This window comes from Globicephala melas, chromosome 10, assembly GCF_963455315.2.
Source record: "Globicephala melas chromosome 10, mGloMel1.2, whole genome shotgun sequence".
Classification (NCBI taxonomy): Eukaryota; Metazoa; Chordata; class Mammalia; order Artiodactyla; family Delphinidae; genus Globicephala; species Globicephala melas.
Genome location: NC_083323.1, coordinates 74,546,650 through 74,566,211, shown reverse-complemented (window position 1 = coordinate 74,566,211; position 19,562 = coordinate 74,546,650). Strand labels below are relative to the sequence as shown.

The 19,562-nt window shown below is 35.0% G+C and overlaps 1 protein-coding gene across 1 annotated transcript in view; it reads right to left on the bottom strand.

Annotated features, from left to right (window-relative positions):
* Positions 1–1,028: 1,028 nt before the first annotated feature.
* Positions 1,029–19,562, bottom strand: part of LOC132598031 (uncharacterized) — a 51,661-nt gene continuing 33,127 nt past the window's right edge. Inside the window, exons 3-4 of the mRNA XM_060306972.1 lie at positions 2,568–2,608; positions 1,029–1,087 (exon numbers count right to left, since the gene is read on the bottom strand). Of these exons, the coding sequence (XP_060162955.1) occupies positions 1,029–1,087; positions 2,568–2,608 (100 nt within the window). The remainder of the gene's footprint in view (positions 1,088–2,567; positions 2,609–19,562) is intronic.

Genomic DNA, 19,562 nt, shown 5'->3' with positions numbered 1-19,562 from the left:
CTAAGAGGTAAAAACTATTATGTATAAAACAAGCTAGAAAGATATACTATACAACACAGGGGATATAGCCAATACTTTATAATAACTATAAATGGAGTACAACCCTTAAAATTTGTGAATCAGTATATTGTACACCTGAAACATATTACACATCAACTATACTGCAATAAAAATAAATAAATAAAATTATTAACCATGAAAAAAGTAATTCTGCCTCCTTGCTCTTACTCCATTACACAAAGTATTTGTATTAGGAAACTGAGTTTCTACTTTATTTTCAAATAACAAGTTATTAACTGTCAAAAAGCAGGTGATAATTGATATCACTTTTAAAACACTTTAAAGCAATATTTTATAAAATCAGCAGTTGACCTCAAAAAGTGAGACTAAACCCACAAACTTCAATTATGTAAGAATTGGATCACATTAAATTTATGTAAGACTGAGGAGAATACAAATTCAAGGGTAGATTATTCCACAGAAAGATCATAAATGAGCTAAACATTAAGGATTATTAAGAACAAAACACAAAGATTGCTTTCATCAAATTAAAATGAAATAAAATAAAAAAGGAATTCAATCTTTGGGTTGAAGGACTTCCCTGGTGGTGCAGAGGTTGAGAATCTGCCTGCCAATGCAGGGGACATGGGTTTGAGCCCTTGTCCGGGAAGATCCCACAAACCGTGAAGCAACTAAGCCCATGTGCCACAATACTGAGCCTGAGATCTAGAGCCTGCAAGCCACAACTACTGAGCCTGTGTGCCACAACTACAGAAGCCCGCATGCCTAGAGGCGGTGCTCCACAACAAGAGAAGCCACCACAATGAGAAGCCCACGCACCACAACAAAGAGTAGTCCCTGCTCGCCCCAACTAGAGAAAGCCTGCGAGCAGAAACAAAGACACAATGCAGCCAAAAATAAATAAATAAAAATAAATAAATCTATAAGAAAATTACTAAAATAACTAAAAACAGGAAAGTATCATCTTGATCACATTATACCATATCTTCCAGCACAATTTTTTTAATTCAAATTCTTACCTCTCTCCATTCTTTATTTCCAACTCCTTGTACATACAAGACACAAACTACAAAAGATGAAAAAATAAATATATCTAAACGTTTTTTATAAATATCAGATATAAATGTATCCAATTTATTTTTCAGCTGTACAAAAGCTATATTAAAATTAGTTCCTAGCCTTACTCTGTCATGAAAATTGCTAATAAATCATCACATGATGAAAATTTTTTATAAAAAAGCAAGAAACAATATCAGGTCTTTAGAACTTAGCATGTATAGAGCTAGGCACAAAAAAAAAATAACAATTATTTGCTAATGTCTTCAATTGCATTATGCTACAGATATAGATAAAAAAATCTTTTAACTAAGGTTAAACAGTTTGAAATATTTCAGTATGTTACCAGTCATAAGTCAAGCTCTTCCTAGGATACTTATAATGCTCAAAACCATCATAGGAAGGATATCTGGAGCAAATCATATGCCACATTTAATATTTGCAACTCCTATCCTCAATGTTTGTAAACAAGTAAGAAATCCTATGAACCACAAAAGGAAGTTGCAAAAAAGGGAGATTAAGAGTTTGGGGTAAAGATTAATGTATAAAAATATCCCACCCACTTGTCAATGGGCCCCAGGAATTTTTAATACCCACAAAGTTTAATGCCTTTTCTCCAGTGACTACCTCAAGAATTCTTCTGTCAACTGACAAAACCTCTCTCCTGTAGTTAAACCACACAGGTTCACACATTTGTAGAGATGGAGAGCTGCTGGATATCAGCTTCTAAATATTACAAGATTTGGACTCACTACTTGATTTATACATTATTTCTGTTGTTTTCTAATTTAAACTGTCTCATTTTACAATTTATCTCCAATTTTCAATATATATAATTAGGAATCAAAAACTTCAGCTCATTCAAGATATTATATAATTCACTTGGTTGTACATGCCTTTATATACTGCATTTATTCACAAAAAAAGGAAAATGATTACTCTGACTTGATCATAAAATTATGGCCCATTACAGTTGTCTTTCAAAGATAATTTCTACCATATGGCTATACAATGAGGTTTAATTTCAAAGTGAACTGTCCTACATTGCAGTCATCTGCATTGTCATCTTATTCTCAAAATGCTAAGCAATTCCCTCTCTTTAGCCAGAGTACTGCCCAAGTAGATGAGAATGCAGGGCCTAAGACTATACTCCATCTTGCTTTCTAGGCTTCAAAACAAATATTTAAATAAGAACTATGATTTTCAAACAAGTTTTTGAAAAATCAAGTAAAATAAGTAGACTATTTCAAAAAGCAAGTAATAGGGCTTCCCTGGTGGCGCAGTGGTTGAGAGTCCGCCTGCCGATGCAGGGGACACGGGTTCGTGCCCCGGTCCGGGAAGATCCCACATGCCGTGGAGCGGCTGGGCCCGTGAGCCATGGCCGCTGAGCCTGCGCGTCTGGAGCCTGTGCTCCACAACGGGAGAGGCCGCAGCTGTGAGAGGCCCGTGTACCGGAAAAAAAAAAAAAAAAGCAAGTAATAGATACTTACTTGGATCAGATTTAGAAAATGTGTCTCTGTCAAGAAGATTTCTGTTGAATAAAAGAGAAAATGTTAGATGAATATAATACCAAAATATTTATATAAATATATATATACATGAATGATGACTTGAAAGTTCTAAAAGTTACATTTGTGCTTCATATTCATCCTCCATTAATTGGTAATAATTTATAATAGTTAAATTACATTTTTATGTTTAATACTTATAATAAAAATCTCATGTTTACCCTGTTGTATTCTTTCACCAGGACTACCACTCATGTGCATTTATCTGTACCGTGCTTGTTATTTGAAAGGCTTTTTTTCATATCAACCTGATAGCCTTTCATATTTCAGGTTCTTAAAAGTTACTCCTTCTGTGGAATCACTATACACTGAGAAAATAAAAACACAGTCAACAGAACAGCACAGACAAAAAAAAAAAAAAAAAATGGGATTACACCTTCAAATATTCCCAGAAAGAAACTATCAGACATGTTTATATTTGGAATTAAGTCAAAGACCACTAGTCAGAAATCATATTAAAATAATCCTTCTGTCCCCTAAGCAGACACTATGACTCCAGCAATGACTGGCAAACAGTAAATTTCAAACATTTCCATTTGAGAATATACTATGTTATATATTTATAAAGGTAGCTCTCCGCTCACATGGAAATTCTCCAGCCTTTCCTATGTGTCTAGTTTTGCTCATTAAGTGTCCTAAAAAATGTAATTCAGCTCTTTCTTTCAGAGTTCACTAAAGTCGAGGAGAGATGACAGTGCAAATATTGCAGTGTGCTTGGGACTCAAAAACTATGTTATACACATTTAAAAGCAAATAATGTGATTTCGGTGCCTTATTTATCTTAAAAAAAATAAAAACCTTACAATCTTTAACCATAAATACAAAATAATGGATTTCTATCAACAATAAAGATAAATATTCTTAATCATAGACTTTACTTGCCACATTATTTCTTCTAGCAATTATGATCCATAACATACAGTAGGTAAGGTCAAAAACAAACAAACAAACAAAAAACCTTAGACCCTTTATAATATGAGGGGGAAAAAACTCCATAAACTCTTCATAACTTAGTCCCTGAACTTTGCAGTTTAGCTTTCCCATTGCTGTTTGACAATAAATTTCAGCTATAATTTGATCATATGAATAAAATAGAATAAACTATCTCTGACTAGATTTAATTCCCCAAAGACTACTATACTCAAAGTTATATGATTTTACAAGTTTGTAAAAGGCAAATATTCTTACATGATAAGAATCACTGCAAAAGACCAGTGATTATCAAAATGCATCATAAAGTTAGGACTGATGACAGGAATGCAAGATTTTTTCCTCCCTAATATCCCATTAGAAACAAAGCACTTTCACATTAAGTTAAAAGAGAGGTATTATTGTGAAGACTATTGTATAAAAAAAAAGAAAAGAAGCTGAGGGTCAGAGAAACTGAGTAAATGAATAAGACCACACAGCCCAGTACAGAATATTCCAATGAAGTCAACCTTTTGAATCTGATTTTCCTGTTCTTTACAAAATGCTACATTGTCTGGAGAAGTCAGGGAGAAACAACTTGTTTTCCTGACTGTTGGAAATGTAGAAGGCCTCCCATTATACCTACTCGTTGAGCCACTAGAGTATGACATAAAATAAATTCTTGTTTATAGACTAATGTGAAGAGAGATGCCGCCTATGCTATGAACAAAGAGAACTAGGATAGGAGGCCAAACATAACTGTACTTAGTCACAGAAAAATTTTTTTGTTTTCTATATAAAGCACTTTAAAAAAACACACACACACCACCCCTCACCAGCTTTTATATAGGAAGGTTACTCTTCCCTCCATGAGGTTGTCTTTTGCTCGAGTTAGGATGCCTTTAACATTATGCCTACAATTTTATAATGGAATGTTGAACTTGAACATTATAAAAATCCTGAACAGGTCTTTCTATTCTATAAACCTTGATGAAGCTAAACAAGGAAGAGAGCAAATTCCTGAAAAGAAATTATGGAGAAATACAGTGCATTAGTCAGAAAACTTACCTGAAGAAATAACCTAATCAAAAATTTAATCTGTGAATTGCATGATTTGCTCTAGTAACCACTCATCTCAAATTCCAATTAAAATGTCTGGACTTAAGAGTATGATTGAAATATCATAACTAAAGCTAAAGCGCAATCAATTAAACTCTAACCTGTATGAAGAAGTACTAGGTTAATGGAAGAGGCATATTTTGCATGAAGCCTGCAATAGGAGTAGATAAGGAAGAAGTTAGTAACACCTTTCCAGGACCATCCAGGAGAAAAGGTTCCCTGACTTCACCCTTTATAATTCAATCGTCATTGATATTAATCTCTTAAAACAGACAAATGCATCAAGCTACCTTCCCTTGATGACAATAGTCAATTAGCTCATCCGACAACGCTGCTTACTCTGATTTTATGCTCAACAAGCCACCTTCCAATTTTAAGATGGCTTCTCATATAGTTATTAGCACAGAACTGTGCTTAGTGGCCAAGATGAATATTACAGTTTTCTTGACCATTATAGTTTTTATACTCAACTGGCATTCCAAGACCCATACTGAACAGCCAGTTAATCTCTTAAAATGACATCTCAGACTTGTCTTTCTCTAACAGGAAAATTGCAATTCCATTTAAACTTCAGAGCAATTCTGCAAGTATTTTTCAAGAAAATATTCTATGCCCAAGACCTAACTAAGCACTAACTAATTAAACATGTTCTCAAATCTCAAGATGCCTGAACTTTACTAAGAGGACAAACTCAGAAATCAATAGCAATATTGGATGGTATATAAAATAACAGTTTATTATGGGGAGAAGGAAGAGTAAAATAGAGTAAAATTAATTCAACTACAAATAAAAAACATCAGGTACAATAGTTAGCTCTTAACCAAATTATTTTTTTAAATATACTAGAAAAAAAACAATTTATAGGTATGTCTATATAACAAAAACAGTCTAAACAAATGTATATCTTGAAATAATTGCCTTATTTTTTTAAGGTTAAGTATCCTTTTCTGTTACAATTATACAATGAGAGTTTATTCGTGGAAAACTAAAACTTCTAATTATTCACATGTAAAATGAGCATAACAACACCATCTATTAAGGTAAAGGATATTTGTAAGTGAGTTAACCTACAAGTTGTAGGCCTGCTCCTAATTCTTTCCAACTCAGTAAATGAAATAAGCTAATAAGTATTGTTCTTAGCGTAGTAAATATTGAATTTTTTGATTCCTTTAAAAGAGAAGCAAATATTATTATCCTAACACAGATGCATTTTGAAAAAGAAAATCTACTTGTATATATTATGAATTCTAAAGTTAATAGTTCCACAGTAAAGACAATTTTACTATTTGTGAATTTTTAAAGTGCTAATTTTAAAAAAGCACACAATATATTTGTTTTAGGGAATAAATCTTCAAACTGAAGGTATGAAGTGAATTCCAAAAAGCTACTTGTGGCCAGCAGAACTTAGACAACATGTAACGAGGCTCCACTGCTGTACCTGAGTGGAATTGTTCTATTTAATTTTTAATAAGAACAAAAATATAGCTTATAAATAGAGCCAAATAAAAAAACTGTTCTATTTAATTTTCCATATGAACAAAAATATACCTATGAATAGAGCCAAACAATGCTTTATCATTTTACAAACACAGTCCAGCATAAATTTTCTACATGTGGACAGAGAACCACGTCTCTGCATAAATATAACTGCCTCTGAGAACTGTTCTGTATCTATAAACAGGATGACTCTGGGTTTAATTAAAATTTAGGAAATTATTATAGGACTTTTATTTACCTGTTATTCAACTTAGTCTCAGGATCAACTGACCACCTGCAAGGTCTTTACTAAATATTGCTTAGGCAACCACAGAACCTAGTTGGCACATAAGCAAAGGTCTGTACGAATGAACGGTTTTAGTATCAAATCAAAAGCATCACCTTTTTCACTTTAGGTATGATGAGGTGTTTTATTATGGAAAAAAGAGTAGAAGAGGAAGGTGGCATATTAGACCTTTGCCCTAATAAGTAACTCATTAACTGAATAAAACCTGAGTGAGGAAATTATAAACATGCCCCATGTCACTGGGTCATGTCTAGGCCCTTACCTTGGGCATTATATTGTCTTAAGGACTGGAATTAAGAAGTTCTTGGCATGCATATATATATATATAAAATATATATATTATATATTTAATGCATATAACACACAAAATGGTTTTCTGAGTTTTTTAAATAATGACAGGGAAATCAAGACTTGTTTTGAGCAACTGAAAGGAAATTCATCGAATCTCTGGAAGTCACTTGAATGCAATATTTAATTCTCTATGACTCATTTATGCATTATTTTTATTCTTTGATCAAATATTATAGCTGGAAATTTAGCATGCAAATTTAAGGAAAAAAATATTTTCCTGAACCTAAAACTTCTACGGCAAATAGAAACACTGTACTGAAAAAGTAAAACTTTAGAAATGAAACAAATCAAGTATTTTGAAACTGAAGCTTACTAAAAAGCCAGAATTAGCTAGAATCTAAGACACCAAGTAATTCTAAAAGGTAGGATCATTGGAAAGTACTTAACAAGTTTACCAGCTTTCAAGAAAATAAGAATAGACATTCAGGTTTGAAGTTGTACAAATAGACTAAAATTTCAGCTCAGCAGCAGCCACCTTTCATAGTCTGAGCATACAAGTAGAACTTTATCGTGTATGATATTTATTACTCAATGAAAACTAGTAATAAAATAAACTTTATTTTTCAGTTTTTGCTGAAAATGGTTGTTTTAAAGTATTTATTAGTACTGTTGAGCTGAAAAGGTCAGTAATAAAATATACAGTTTCAACCTTTGCCTGGGTTGAATTTGGTATATATGCTAAAAGAATTTGAGGGGAAGATAATTAATGGTGAAAATTTTTCTGTATTCACCTATGATTGATATTCTTGAAATTTACTTAAAGGAAACTCAGGGCTTTTCACAATCTGACATGTCAGAGCTCTGTTTGCCTGAGCTAAGGTAAACAGAAGAACCCTTTGGTTTGAAGTAATATGTAGGGTTAACTCAGGGTGATACACGCTTTTAGAAAAAAAGATGGGTTTGACAAAACCCAATTCCTGATTTCAGCCAAAGAAGAGAAACATTTGTGTTAAAAATGGGAAGGATAAAAGAAACTGAGAACAGAATATGAGTCTTCTTAAAAACCTAAAACTTATGTACAAAACTAATTTCATTATATTTTCTGCAGTCTTGCAGCCTCTTCATTTCCTATCTCAGTAAGTGGCAACAATGGAAGGCAGAATTATGGCCCCCCAAACATAACAGGTCTTAATCTCTGGGTCCTATTAATGTGACCCTTATTTAGAGGAAAAAAGGTCTGTGCAGATGTGATTAAATTATTGATTCTGTGATGAGGCATTTATCCTGGATTATCTGGGTGGGCCCTAAATGCAATCAATCACATATCCTAATAAGAAGAAGGCAGAGGGAGATTTGACACAGAGAGAGTGATGTGAACAGAGCAGAGAGAGATGTGTGGGCTCTAGCCTTGAAGACCCAAATGATGCAGCCACAAGCCAAGGCATGCCAGCAGCCACAAGAAGCTGGAAAAGAGCAAGGAATGACTTCTATACCAGAACCCCCAGAGGGAAAGCAGTCCTACCAACATCTTGGTTTCAGCCAAGTGACACTCTATTTACACTTCTGGCCTCCAGAACTGTAAGAAAAAATTTCTGTGGTTTTAACTCAACAAGTTTGTGATAATTTGTTACAACAGCTACAGGAAACTAATACAGCAACAGGGTTCAACCCATCTCTCTTCCAAGCAAGACTCCAATCATCCTTCCCCTCCATCTCCTTCTGCTAATGCTTCCCCCACCTTGGCTTCTGCTTCCAAGTCCCAACTGCATCCCAGACCTTAGAGCTAGCTCTTAACTGGTCTTCCTGCCTCCTGTCTCCCAGTTCATTCACCAAGATGTCTCCAAGAGAAAGTTCTCTACAGTAAAACCTGACCAAATGGCTCCCCTGCATAAAACCCATTACCAACAAAAACTCCAAACTCCTTAAAATAATACTACATACCTGCCACATTCTGATCCCGGCTTTATCTCTAGCTGCACTTCTGTCCATATTCCATATCACAAACTCTGTTCCAGACATCTCAGATTTTTTACAGTCCTTTAGTCTAAAATTGCCTCATATTTCTGTACTATTATTTTACCCTGTCCCTAAAATTTCCTCAGCAACCTCATTTCCGCTCGGAAATGTGAATTCCTCTTTCAGCCTTTCCTCATCGGTGTCCCCCGAGAAGGTAGAAATGATTATTCCCTCCGTCTACTCCATCATACCCAACATGAACCTATGTCACAAATTCCTCACTTACTATTTATTTACTTAGCTGGGTGCCAGGCACTGTGCTGAACACTTTTTTTTAATATTTAAAATTGTATTCAAAATTTTGCAATCTTCATACTTAAAAACTGGCAGGCCTTACCTCTTATAGGGGCATGGCTAATGCTACCACTTGCTTCTTTTTTTTGTGCTGAGCACTTTATTTATTTATTTCAACAACTTTATTGGAGTATAATTGCTTTATAATGGTGTGTTAGTTTCTGTTTTATAACAAAGTGAATCCGTTATACATATACACATATCCCCATATCTCTTCCCTCTTGCGTCTCCCTCCCTCCCACGTTCCCTATCCCACCACTCTAGGTGGTCACGAAGAACCGAGCTGATCTCCCTGTGCTATGCAGTTGCTTCCCACTAGCTATCTATTTTACATTTAGTAGTGTATATGTGTCCATGCCACTCTCTCACTTTGTCCCAGCTTACCCTTTCCCCTCATCGTATCCTCAAGTCCATTCTCTAGTAGGTCTGTGTCTTTATTCCCGTCTTGCCCCTAGGTTCTTCATGACCACTTTTTTTGTTGTTTTTTAGATTCCATATATGTGTGTTAGCATACGGTATTTGTTTTTCTCTTTCTGACTTACTTCACTCTGTATGACAGACTCTAGGTCTATCCACCTGACTACAAATAACTCAATTTCGGTTCTTTTTATGGCTGAGAAATATTCCATTGTATATATGTGCCACATCTTCTTTATCCATTCATCTGTTGATGGACACTTAGGTTGCTTCCATGTCCTGGCTATTGTAAACAGAGCTGCAATGAACATTGTGGTACATGACTCTTTTTGAATTATGGTTTTCTCAGGGTATATGCCCAGTAGTGGGATTGCTGGGTCATGTGGTAGTTCTATTTTTAGTTTTTTAAGGAACCTCCATACTGTTCTCCATAGTCGCTGTATCAATTTACATTCCCACAAACAGTGCAAGAGGATTCCTTTTTCTCCACACCCTGTCCAGCATTTATTGTTTCTAGATTTTTTGATCTACATTTTTTGATCTACATTGCCATTCTGACCGGTGTGAGATGATATCTCATTGTACTTTTGATTTGCATTTCTCTAATGATTAATGATGTTGAGCATTCTTTCATATGTTTGTTAGCAATCTGTATATCTTCTTTGGAGAAATGTCTATTTAGGTCTTCTGCCCATTTTTGGATTGGGTTATTTGTTTTTTTGATATTGAGCTGCATGAGCTGCTTGTAAATTTTGGAGATTAATCCTTTGTCCATTGCTTCATTTGCAAATATTTTCTCCCATTCTGAGTGTTTTCTTTTGGTCTTGTTTATGGTTTCCTTTGCTGTGCAAAAGCTTTGAAGTTTCATTAGGTCCCATTTGTTTATTTTTGTTTTTATTTCCATTTCTCTAGGAGGTGGGTCAAAAAGGATCTTGCTGTGATTTATGTCATCGAGTGTTCTGCCTATGTTTTCCTCTAAGAGTTTTATAGTGTCTGGCCTTACATTTAGGTCTTTAATCCATTTTGAGTTTATTTTTGTGTATGGTGTTAGGGAGTGTTCTAATTTCACTCTTTTACATGTAGCTGTCCAGTTTTCCAAGAACCACTTATTGAAGAGGCTGTCTTTTCTCCACTGTATATTCTTGCCTCCTTTATCAAAGATAAGGTGACCATATGTGCGTAGGTTTATCTCTGGGATTTGTATCCTGTTCCATTGATCTATATTTCTGTTTTTGTGCCAGTACCATACTCTCTTAATTACTGTAGCTTTGTAGTATAGTCTGAAGTCCGGGAGCCTGATTCCTCCACCTCCATTTTTCTTTCTCAAGATTGCTTTGGCTATTTGGGGTCTTTTGTATTTCCATACAAATTGTGAATTTTTTTGCTCTAGTTCTGTAAAAAAGGCCAGTGGTAGTTTGATAGGGATTGCACTGAATCTGTAGATTGCTTTGGGTAGTAGAGTCATTTCACAATGTTGATTCTTCCAATCCAAGAACATGGTATGAGCACTTTAAATAAATCATTTTATTTAATCTTCACCATAATCCTAATAAGTAGCAATTATTTTCCAAATCCATTTTCCAGGTGAGATAGTAAAATTCAGAGAGGTTAAATAATGTGGAGAAAGTTGCAAGAATAATAAATGCTTAAGGTGCATTTTTGTAAATTTTTGACTGATTTATAATTTTGATTTTGACTTTCAAATTTTGTATTGGTTATATTATTTGTCCATATTATTAAGTATAAAATGAAATGAACTGCAAACAGTATTATCATACCACTCATCATTGCTTTTCAAGCTCTAGCCAATAAATTATAAAATGAAAATAAGACACACTACAGGAAAGAGGAAAATTATCATTATGTGCAAAAGATTTAATTTTGTACCCAGAAAAAAGTAAGATAATTAATTAATAAAATCTTTCAAAATTAACAGGATAATTCAGTAAAGTGGTTAGAGGCATGATGAATACATAAAGGTCAGTAATATTCCTGAGTACCAATTGTTAACAACTGTCCTATCCACTTTGGACTTTTTGGTAGTTATCTGTTGCCTTCAATTGCTGAAGTACGTGAGTGCTGTGCAATTCTCTTACACTATCACTTCACTCCCAAATGCTGTTACCATGAAAGCAAGTCTCAGACCAAATTCTGCCAAAGGCACATACATTAATAAGTGGGACTCAAAACAGTCACACAATATGCTCTATGTTTAATCAAGTTCCAACTCTCTGCTTTCAGGCATTCAGAACAGCAGCCTAAGGCAGATGTGACAATCTTCTGTTGACAAGATTCATCTAACCTCTGGTCAAATCATGGTAGAGAATCCTCTAAACATTCTGTGCCCATGACCCAAAGAGTCCCTAAGTTTAGGGCACCGCTCCAAAAGGCATAATCACAGGATTCTCTAGGTTCATATGCCCTGTTCATTTGTGCAATATTTCTAGCCAATCTGCATATATATTTTTTTAATAACAATTTTACTCAGATATAATTCCCAGACCATACAATTCACCCTTTAAAAATGTACAATTCAGTGGTTTATAGTATATTCAAAGAGTTATGCAATCATCACCACTATCTAATTTTAGAACATTTTCACCACCACCCCCTACAAAAACTCTACCCATTAGTAGTCACTCTCAATTCCACCTCCTCCAGCCCTTGATAACCACCAATATACTTTCTGTCTCTATGCATTTGCCCATTCTGCATATTTCATATAAATGGAATTACACAATATATGGCCTTTTGTGACTAGTTTCTTTTAACCTAGCATAATGTTTTTAAGGTTCATCCATGTTATGGCAAGTATCAGTATCTTTACTTTTTATATCCAAATAATATTCCATTGTATGGATATATCCCATTTTGTTCATTAAATGATACACATTTGGGTTGTTTCCACTTTTGGCTATCATCCATAATGCTGCCTTAAACATCTGCATATAGGTTTTTGTGTGAACATAGAATTTCAGTTCTCTTGGATATATACCTAGAAGTGGAATTTCTGGCTCATATAATAACACTATTTTTAACATTTTGAGAAACTGCCAAACTATTTTTCAAAGTAGTTGCACCATGTTACATTCCTACCAACAATGTATGAAGGTTCCAATTTCTCCACATCCTCTCTAGTACTTATTACTGTCTTTTTTATTATAATCATCTAGTGGTGTAAAGTGGTCAATTCACATATCTGATCACCATACACATCACTAGTTAAAAAAAAAAAGTCATTTCTGACATACACAGTAATTACAAAACCCTCTGGTGCTGATCAAGGATAAAAATCATAGAATAGTTTCAGAGTAGGCATTTCTTAAGTGTGGGCTCTCAGACTTCAAATACTAACACAGTACATCCTAAATATGTAAGATACTGATTAAGATACTTCAGATTTAACACTACAATCTAACACAAACATCTAAATCACACTGCCTCTGTTGAAATATTTTAAAATTTACATGAAGTTCATCCTCAATAGTAAGCAATGACATGAAAATTAAATAAATAAGAATGTCCTATGACATAGATAAATATTAGCTGCATGAATTAAGACTCATTTAGTTGTAAGTGACACAAAACAGGGAAATTTATAATGATAGTATGGAGATGTTTTATGGAGGTAACTTAAGAACATAACTGACCCAATGGAAAGAACTAAAACAAGGACAAACCCCCAAAGACCTGGTAAATCAGCAGAGACCAGCACCACAAGGCAATAAGCAAGGCTACAGGGACAATAGGCAGCAAGACCACATGCCAGGCCCTGCAGCAAAAGGGCATTACTGAGCAGATAAAGATAGAAGAATAGGAGGACTGAAGCTCACCACCCCCCACAAACACACCAAAAATACATTTACATGTAGAACAATTCACATGTAAAACTAACTGGAAACTGGCAGAACTCCTATACAACCAAAGCTATAAGAAAGATTTCCACATAACAAGGTAGGAAGAAAAAAAGGATAAAGTTGGGACCTCTGGCCCTGAGAGGAATGTGAAAGGAAGAGAAGGTCCACATGGTGGACTCTCACTTGGGGAGCAAGCAGGTCGAGCCACAAATTGGCTATCCCAGTCCTGGGGCCCTTCAGGGAGGAGACAAGCTCCCCTGGCTGCTGGAAGAAACACTGGGACAGATAGAAGAGCTAGAAAAGCCTAGACTCTACTCACAAAGAGTGTACCTGTGCTGACTGCCCAATGATCAGGGCAGAGAGGGCTTTACACTGGTGGCCACCACCTTGCCATACTCCCCAATCCAAGTGAGAAGAACACTCCAGCTCTGCTCATTCCACACCACAGCTTGGCATGAGATCTGAGACAGCCCTGAGAAAAGACTCAGTCTAGCTATGGAGAAAGAACCCAGAGGCCTAGGTGTAGTGTGGTGTGGTCCTGGTGGGGTGGCAGCAGCCACTGTGGGCCTAGGGTGTGATCCTAGTGGGGTGCCAATGGCCATTGTCAGCACTTGCTGAGACACCACAACCCTCACACTGTGGTCCTTCTTCAAGCCAAGAGAGTGCTCTGGCCTTACCCATTCCAAGCCACAGCTTCACACTGGATCTTTGGCAGAAAAGTCCTGGGAGAAGACTGCCACAGTGGCAGCCCAGATATCTGGTAGCAGCGTGGCCACCTCAATTCCTGCAGCCACAATGTCCTGACGCCCAACCCCAGCCCAGCAAATACTCTAGACCCACCCACTCCATGCTATAGACTTGTACTAGATCAAGGAAAAACACAATAAGAGAAGAGACATGACTTTGGGTTCCATCTGAGCAGAGCTGCAGATGTCTACGTACCACATCAGACCTTGGTGAGGGTGAGTGCATGGGCCTCACTTGCTTCAGCAATCCCTTCCTTTGTTACAGGACAGGCACTCAAGGTTAATAAAGTCTGACCAGCCTGACCCTCAGGGCTTCTACTCCAACAATTGAAGAGCACACCCCACCTCTGACAGGGCAGTGACAGGAAGCAGAGAGGAAGTCCCACCTCACATGCTACACTGGCTCTAGATCCTCCAACACCAGCCACACAACCTATAGAGTTGACAGTGGCCAGCACACCCTGAGGAAAGACATGGCTGGCATCCATGTCAAAACCAGGCATCACACCAAAGGCACTGAACACACACAGTCTACACAGGGATGCTCCTACATAAAAACACCCTTTCAAGACCATGATAGATAACTGTTTCTCCTAAATTCACAGAGACAGAGAAAGTTAAGTAAAATGAAAAGTCAGAGAAACTACTCTCAATTGAAACAGCAAAAGAAAACCCCTGAAAAAAACAATGAAACAGAGATAATCAGTCCACCAGATAATGAGTTCAAAAATTTAGTAATAAAAATGCTAACTGAATTAAGAAAGATTATTGATGTAAAGGAAGATCATTTTAACAAGGAACTAGAAACTATAAAGATGACTCAATCAAAAATAGATACTTCAATTTCTGAGATAAGAAGCAATGAATAGCCAACTAAATGACACAGAAGAGTTTAAAAGCGATTTGGAAGACAGAATAATGGAAATCACACAATGAGAACAGAAAATAGAAAGACAAACGAAGAAAATCAAGAGCAACATACAAGATCTATGGAATAATATAAAACAGGCCAACCTACACATAATAGGGGTTCCAGAAGGAGAAGAGAGAGCAAAAGCAATCAAAAATGTATGTGAATTAATTATGGCTGAAAACTTCCCAAACCTAAAGGAAACAGATATCCAGGTCCAGGAACCACAGAGGGTCACAAACCAGAAGAACCCAAACAGACCCATACCAAGACATATAATTAAAATTGCAAAAGTTAAAATAGAGAATTATAAAGGAATCAAGAGAAAACCACTCATATACAAGGGAACCCCCATAAGGCAATCAGCTGATTTCTCTACAGAAACGTGGCAGGCCAAGAGGGAGTGGCACAATATAGTCAAAGTCCTGAAAAGGAAAAGCCTGCAACCTAGGATATTCTACCCAACAAGATTATCATTTAGAAAAGAAGGAGAGAGAAAGAATTCTCAGAGAAGCAAAAACTAAAAGAATTCAGCAATACTAAACATCCCCTAAAAGAAATGTTGAACGGTCTTCTCTAAATGGAAAGAACTAAGAATCTATAAGAAAGGGAAAATCCCAACAGGAAGGGGCAAGTACATAATAGGAATTAGAGGGCACAGGGAGGGAAGGGAAGCTGGGACGAAGTGAGAGAGTAGCATTGACATATATACACTACCACATGTAAAATGGATGGCTAGTGAGAAGCTGCTGCATAGCACAAGGAGATCAACTCAATGCTTTGTGATAACCTAGAAGGATGGGATAGGGAGGGTAGGAGGGAGGCTCAAGAGGGAGGAGATATGGGGATATATGTATACATATAGCTGATTCACTTTGTTATACAGCAGAAACTAACACAATATTGTAAAGCAGTTATACTCCAATAAAGATGTGAAAAAAAATAAACCAGTACATAGATTAAAAAAAAAACAAAATAAAAATTGTAAAAGCAACTATAGCTACAATAAACAGAAAAGGGATAAGTGAAGATGTAAAATATGACATCAAAAACAAGAAATATGGAGAAGTGGAGTAAAAAATGTAGATATTTTAGAATGTGTTTGAACTTAAATGATTATCAGTTTAAAGCAAATACATATAATTATAGGTCAAGATATATGAACCCTATGGTAACCACAAATCAAAAACCTACAACAGATTCACAAAAACCAAAAAGAAAGGAACTCAATCATACTACAAAAGAAAATCATGAAACCACAATGGGAAAAACAAAAAGAAGAGGAAATGAACGAAGAACAAAAAACAACTGGAAAACAAAAAATAAAAATGGCAATAAGTACATACCTATCAATAATTACTTTAAGTGTCAATGGACTAAATGCTCCAAACAAAAAAACACAGTGTCTTATTAGATAAATAAATTTTAAAAGAACCTGCAATATGCTACCTACAAGAAATTCACTTCAGTGCAAAAGACACACACAGAATGAAAGTGACGTGATAGACAAAGGTATTTAATGAAGTGGAAATGAAAGAAAGCAGAAATAGCAATACTTATATCAAACAAAGAAGACTTTGAAATAAACACCCTAAAGAGAGACATTATTATAATTATATTATATTATAGACTTTGAAATAAATACCCTAAAGAGAGATATTATTATAATTATATTATATTTATTATATTATATTATAAAAAGCATTATATTATGATAAAAAGATTGATAGAAGAAGAGAAAATGACACTCATTAACATATATGCACCCAGTACAGAAGCACCTAAATATATGAAGCAAATACTAACAGACATAAAAGAGAAATCAACAATAATACAATAAGAGTAGGAGATTTAACCCCACTGACATCAGTGGACAGATCATCAAGACAAAAAATCAGTCAGGCAACAGAGGTCCTAAATCATGCAGTAGACTGGTTGGACTTAATGATATCTATAGGATATTACATCCAAAAAAAGCAGAACACACATTCTTGTCAAGCATGTATGGAACATTCTCCAGTACAGACCATATACTAGGTCACAAAACAAGCCTCATCAAGTTTAAGAGAATAGAAATATCAAGCCTCATTTCTGACCACAATGGTATGAAACTAGATATCAACTATAGAAAGAAAAATGGGAAAAGAACAAACACATGGAGACTAAACAACATGCTACTAAAAAAAAAAAATCAATGGGTCAATGATGAAGTCAAAAAAGAAATCAGAAAATGCCTAGAGACAAATGAAATGAAAACACTACTTTACAAAATCTATGGAATGTAGCAAAAGCAGTTCTAAGAGGGAAGTTCATAGTGATACAGGCCTTCTTCAAGAAACAAGAAAAATCTCAAATAAACAACCTAACCTACCACCTAAAAGAATTAGAAAAAGAAGAACAAGCACAAAGTCAGCAGAAGAAAAGAAATAATAAAGATCAGAGAGGAAATAAATGAAATAGAGATTAAAAAAAAAAAACATAGAAAAGATCAATAAAACCAAGAGCTGGTTTTTTGAAAAGATAAAAAAAACAAAACTGATAGATCTCTAGCCAGGCTCACCAAGAAGAAAGGGAGGATGCAAATTTTAAAAAAATAAGAAATGAAAGAGGAAAACAGTAACCAATACCACAAAAATACAAAAAAAAAAGAAAGACGAGAACACTATGAATAGCTATATGCCAACAAAATGAACAACCTAGAAGAAATGGACAAATTTCTAGAAATATACAGCCTGCCAAGACTGAGTCAAGAAGAAAGAAACAATTTGAACAGACCAATCACTAGAAGTGAAATAGAAACTTTAATTAACAAAACAAAAGAAAACAAACAAACAAAACTCCCTGCAAACAAAAATCCAGGACCAGATAGCTTCACTGGGGAGTTATACCAAACATATAAGGAAGCATTATACCTATCTTTCTCAAACCATCCCAAAAAATTGAAGAGGAAAGAATACTCCCAAATTCATTCTACAAGGCCACCATTACCATGACACCAAAACAAAACAAAGCCACTACAAAAAAAGAAAATTACAGGCCAATATTTTTGATGAATATAGATGTAAAAATCCTCAAAAAATTAGCAAACCAAATACAATACATAAAAAGCATCATACACCATGATCAAGTTGGATTCATTCCAGGATCATAAGGATGGTTCTACATTTGCAGATCAATCAACATGATACACCACATTAACAAAAGGAAAGACAAATACCACATGATCATCACAACAGATGCAGAAAAAGCATTTGACAAAATTCAAAATCCAATCATGATAAAAACTCTCATCAAAGTGATTATAGAGGGAACATATCTCAACATGATAAATGCCACTTATGACAAACCCACAGTCAACATCATACTCAAGAGTGAAGAGCTGAAAGCCCACTAAATTCAGGAACAAAACAAGGATGCCCACTCTCACCACTTCTATTTAAAATAGGATTGAAAGTCCTAGCCACATCAATCAGACAGGAAAAAGAAATAAAAAAGTATCAAAATAAGAAGGGGAGAGGTAAAATTGTCATTATTTACATGACATGATACTCTATATAGAAAGTCCTAGTGTCCACACAAAAACAATTAGAACTAATAAATTACTTCAGCAAGGTAGTAAGTTCCAAAATTAATACACAGAAATATCAGAAAGAGAAAGTAAAAAAATCCCATTTAAAATTGCATCAAAAAAATTTATGAATAAATTTAACCAAGGAACTGAAAGACCTAACATGAAAAACTATAAAACATTGATAAAGGAAATTAGAGATGATTCAAAAAATGGAAAGATACACCATGCTCTTAGATTGGAAGAATTAATATTGTTGAAATAGCTATACTACAAATTTAAAGCAATCTACAAATTAATGCAGTCCCTATCTAAATACTCATGCCATTTTTCACAGAACTAGAACAAATAATCCTAAAATTTCTATGGAACTACAAAAGGCCCCAAATTGCCAAAATAATCCTGAGAAAAAAGAACAAAGCCGGAGATATAACCTTTCCAGACTTCACATTGTACTACAAAGCTACAGTAATCCAAACAGCATGGTACTGGCAAAAAAAAACAGACATATAGATCAAGGGAAGAGAATGCAGAGTCCAGAAATAAATCCATGCACCTATAATCCATTAATCTAAGACAAAGGAGATAAGAATATACAAGGAAAAGACAGTCTCTTCAACAAGTGGTGTAGGGAAAGTTGGACATCTACATTTAAAACAATGAAATTAGAATATTCCCTCATACCATATACAAAAGTAAACTCAAAATGGTTTAAAGACCTAAATTTAAGACATGACACCACATAACACTTAGAAGAGAACACAGGCAAAATATTCTCTGACATAAATCACAGCATTATTTTCTTAGATCTGTCTCTTAAGGCAAAAGAAACAAAAGCAAAAATTAAAAAATGGGACCTAACCAAATTTAAAAGCTTTTGCACAGTAAAGGAAGCCATCAACAAAACAGAAAGACAATCTATGCAATGGGATAAAATATTTGCAAATGTGCAAGCGACAAGGGATTTATATTCAAAATATACAAGCAGCTCATACAATTCAATATCA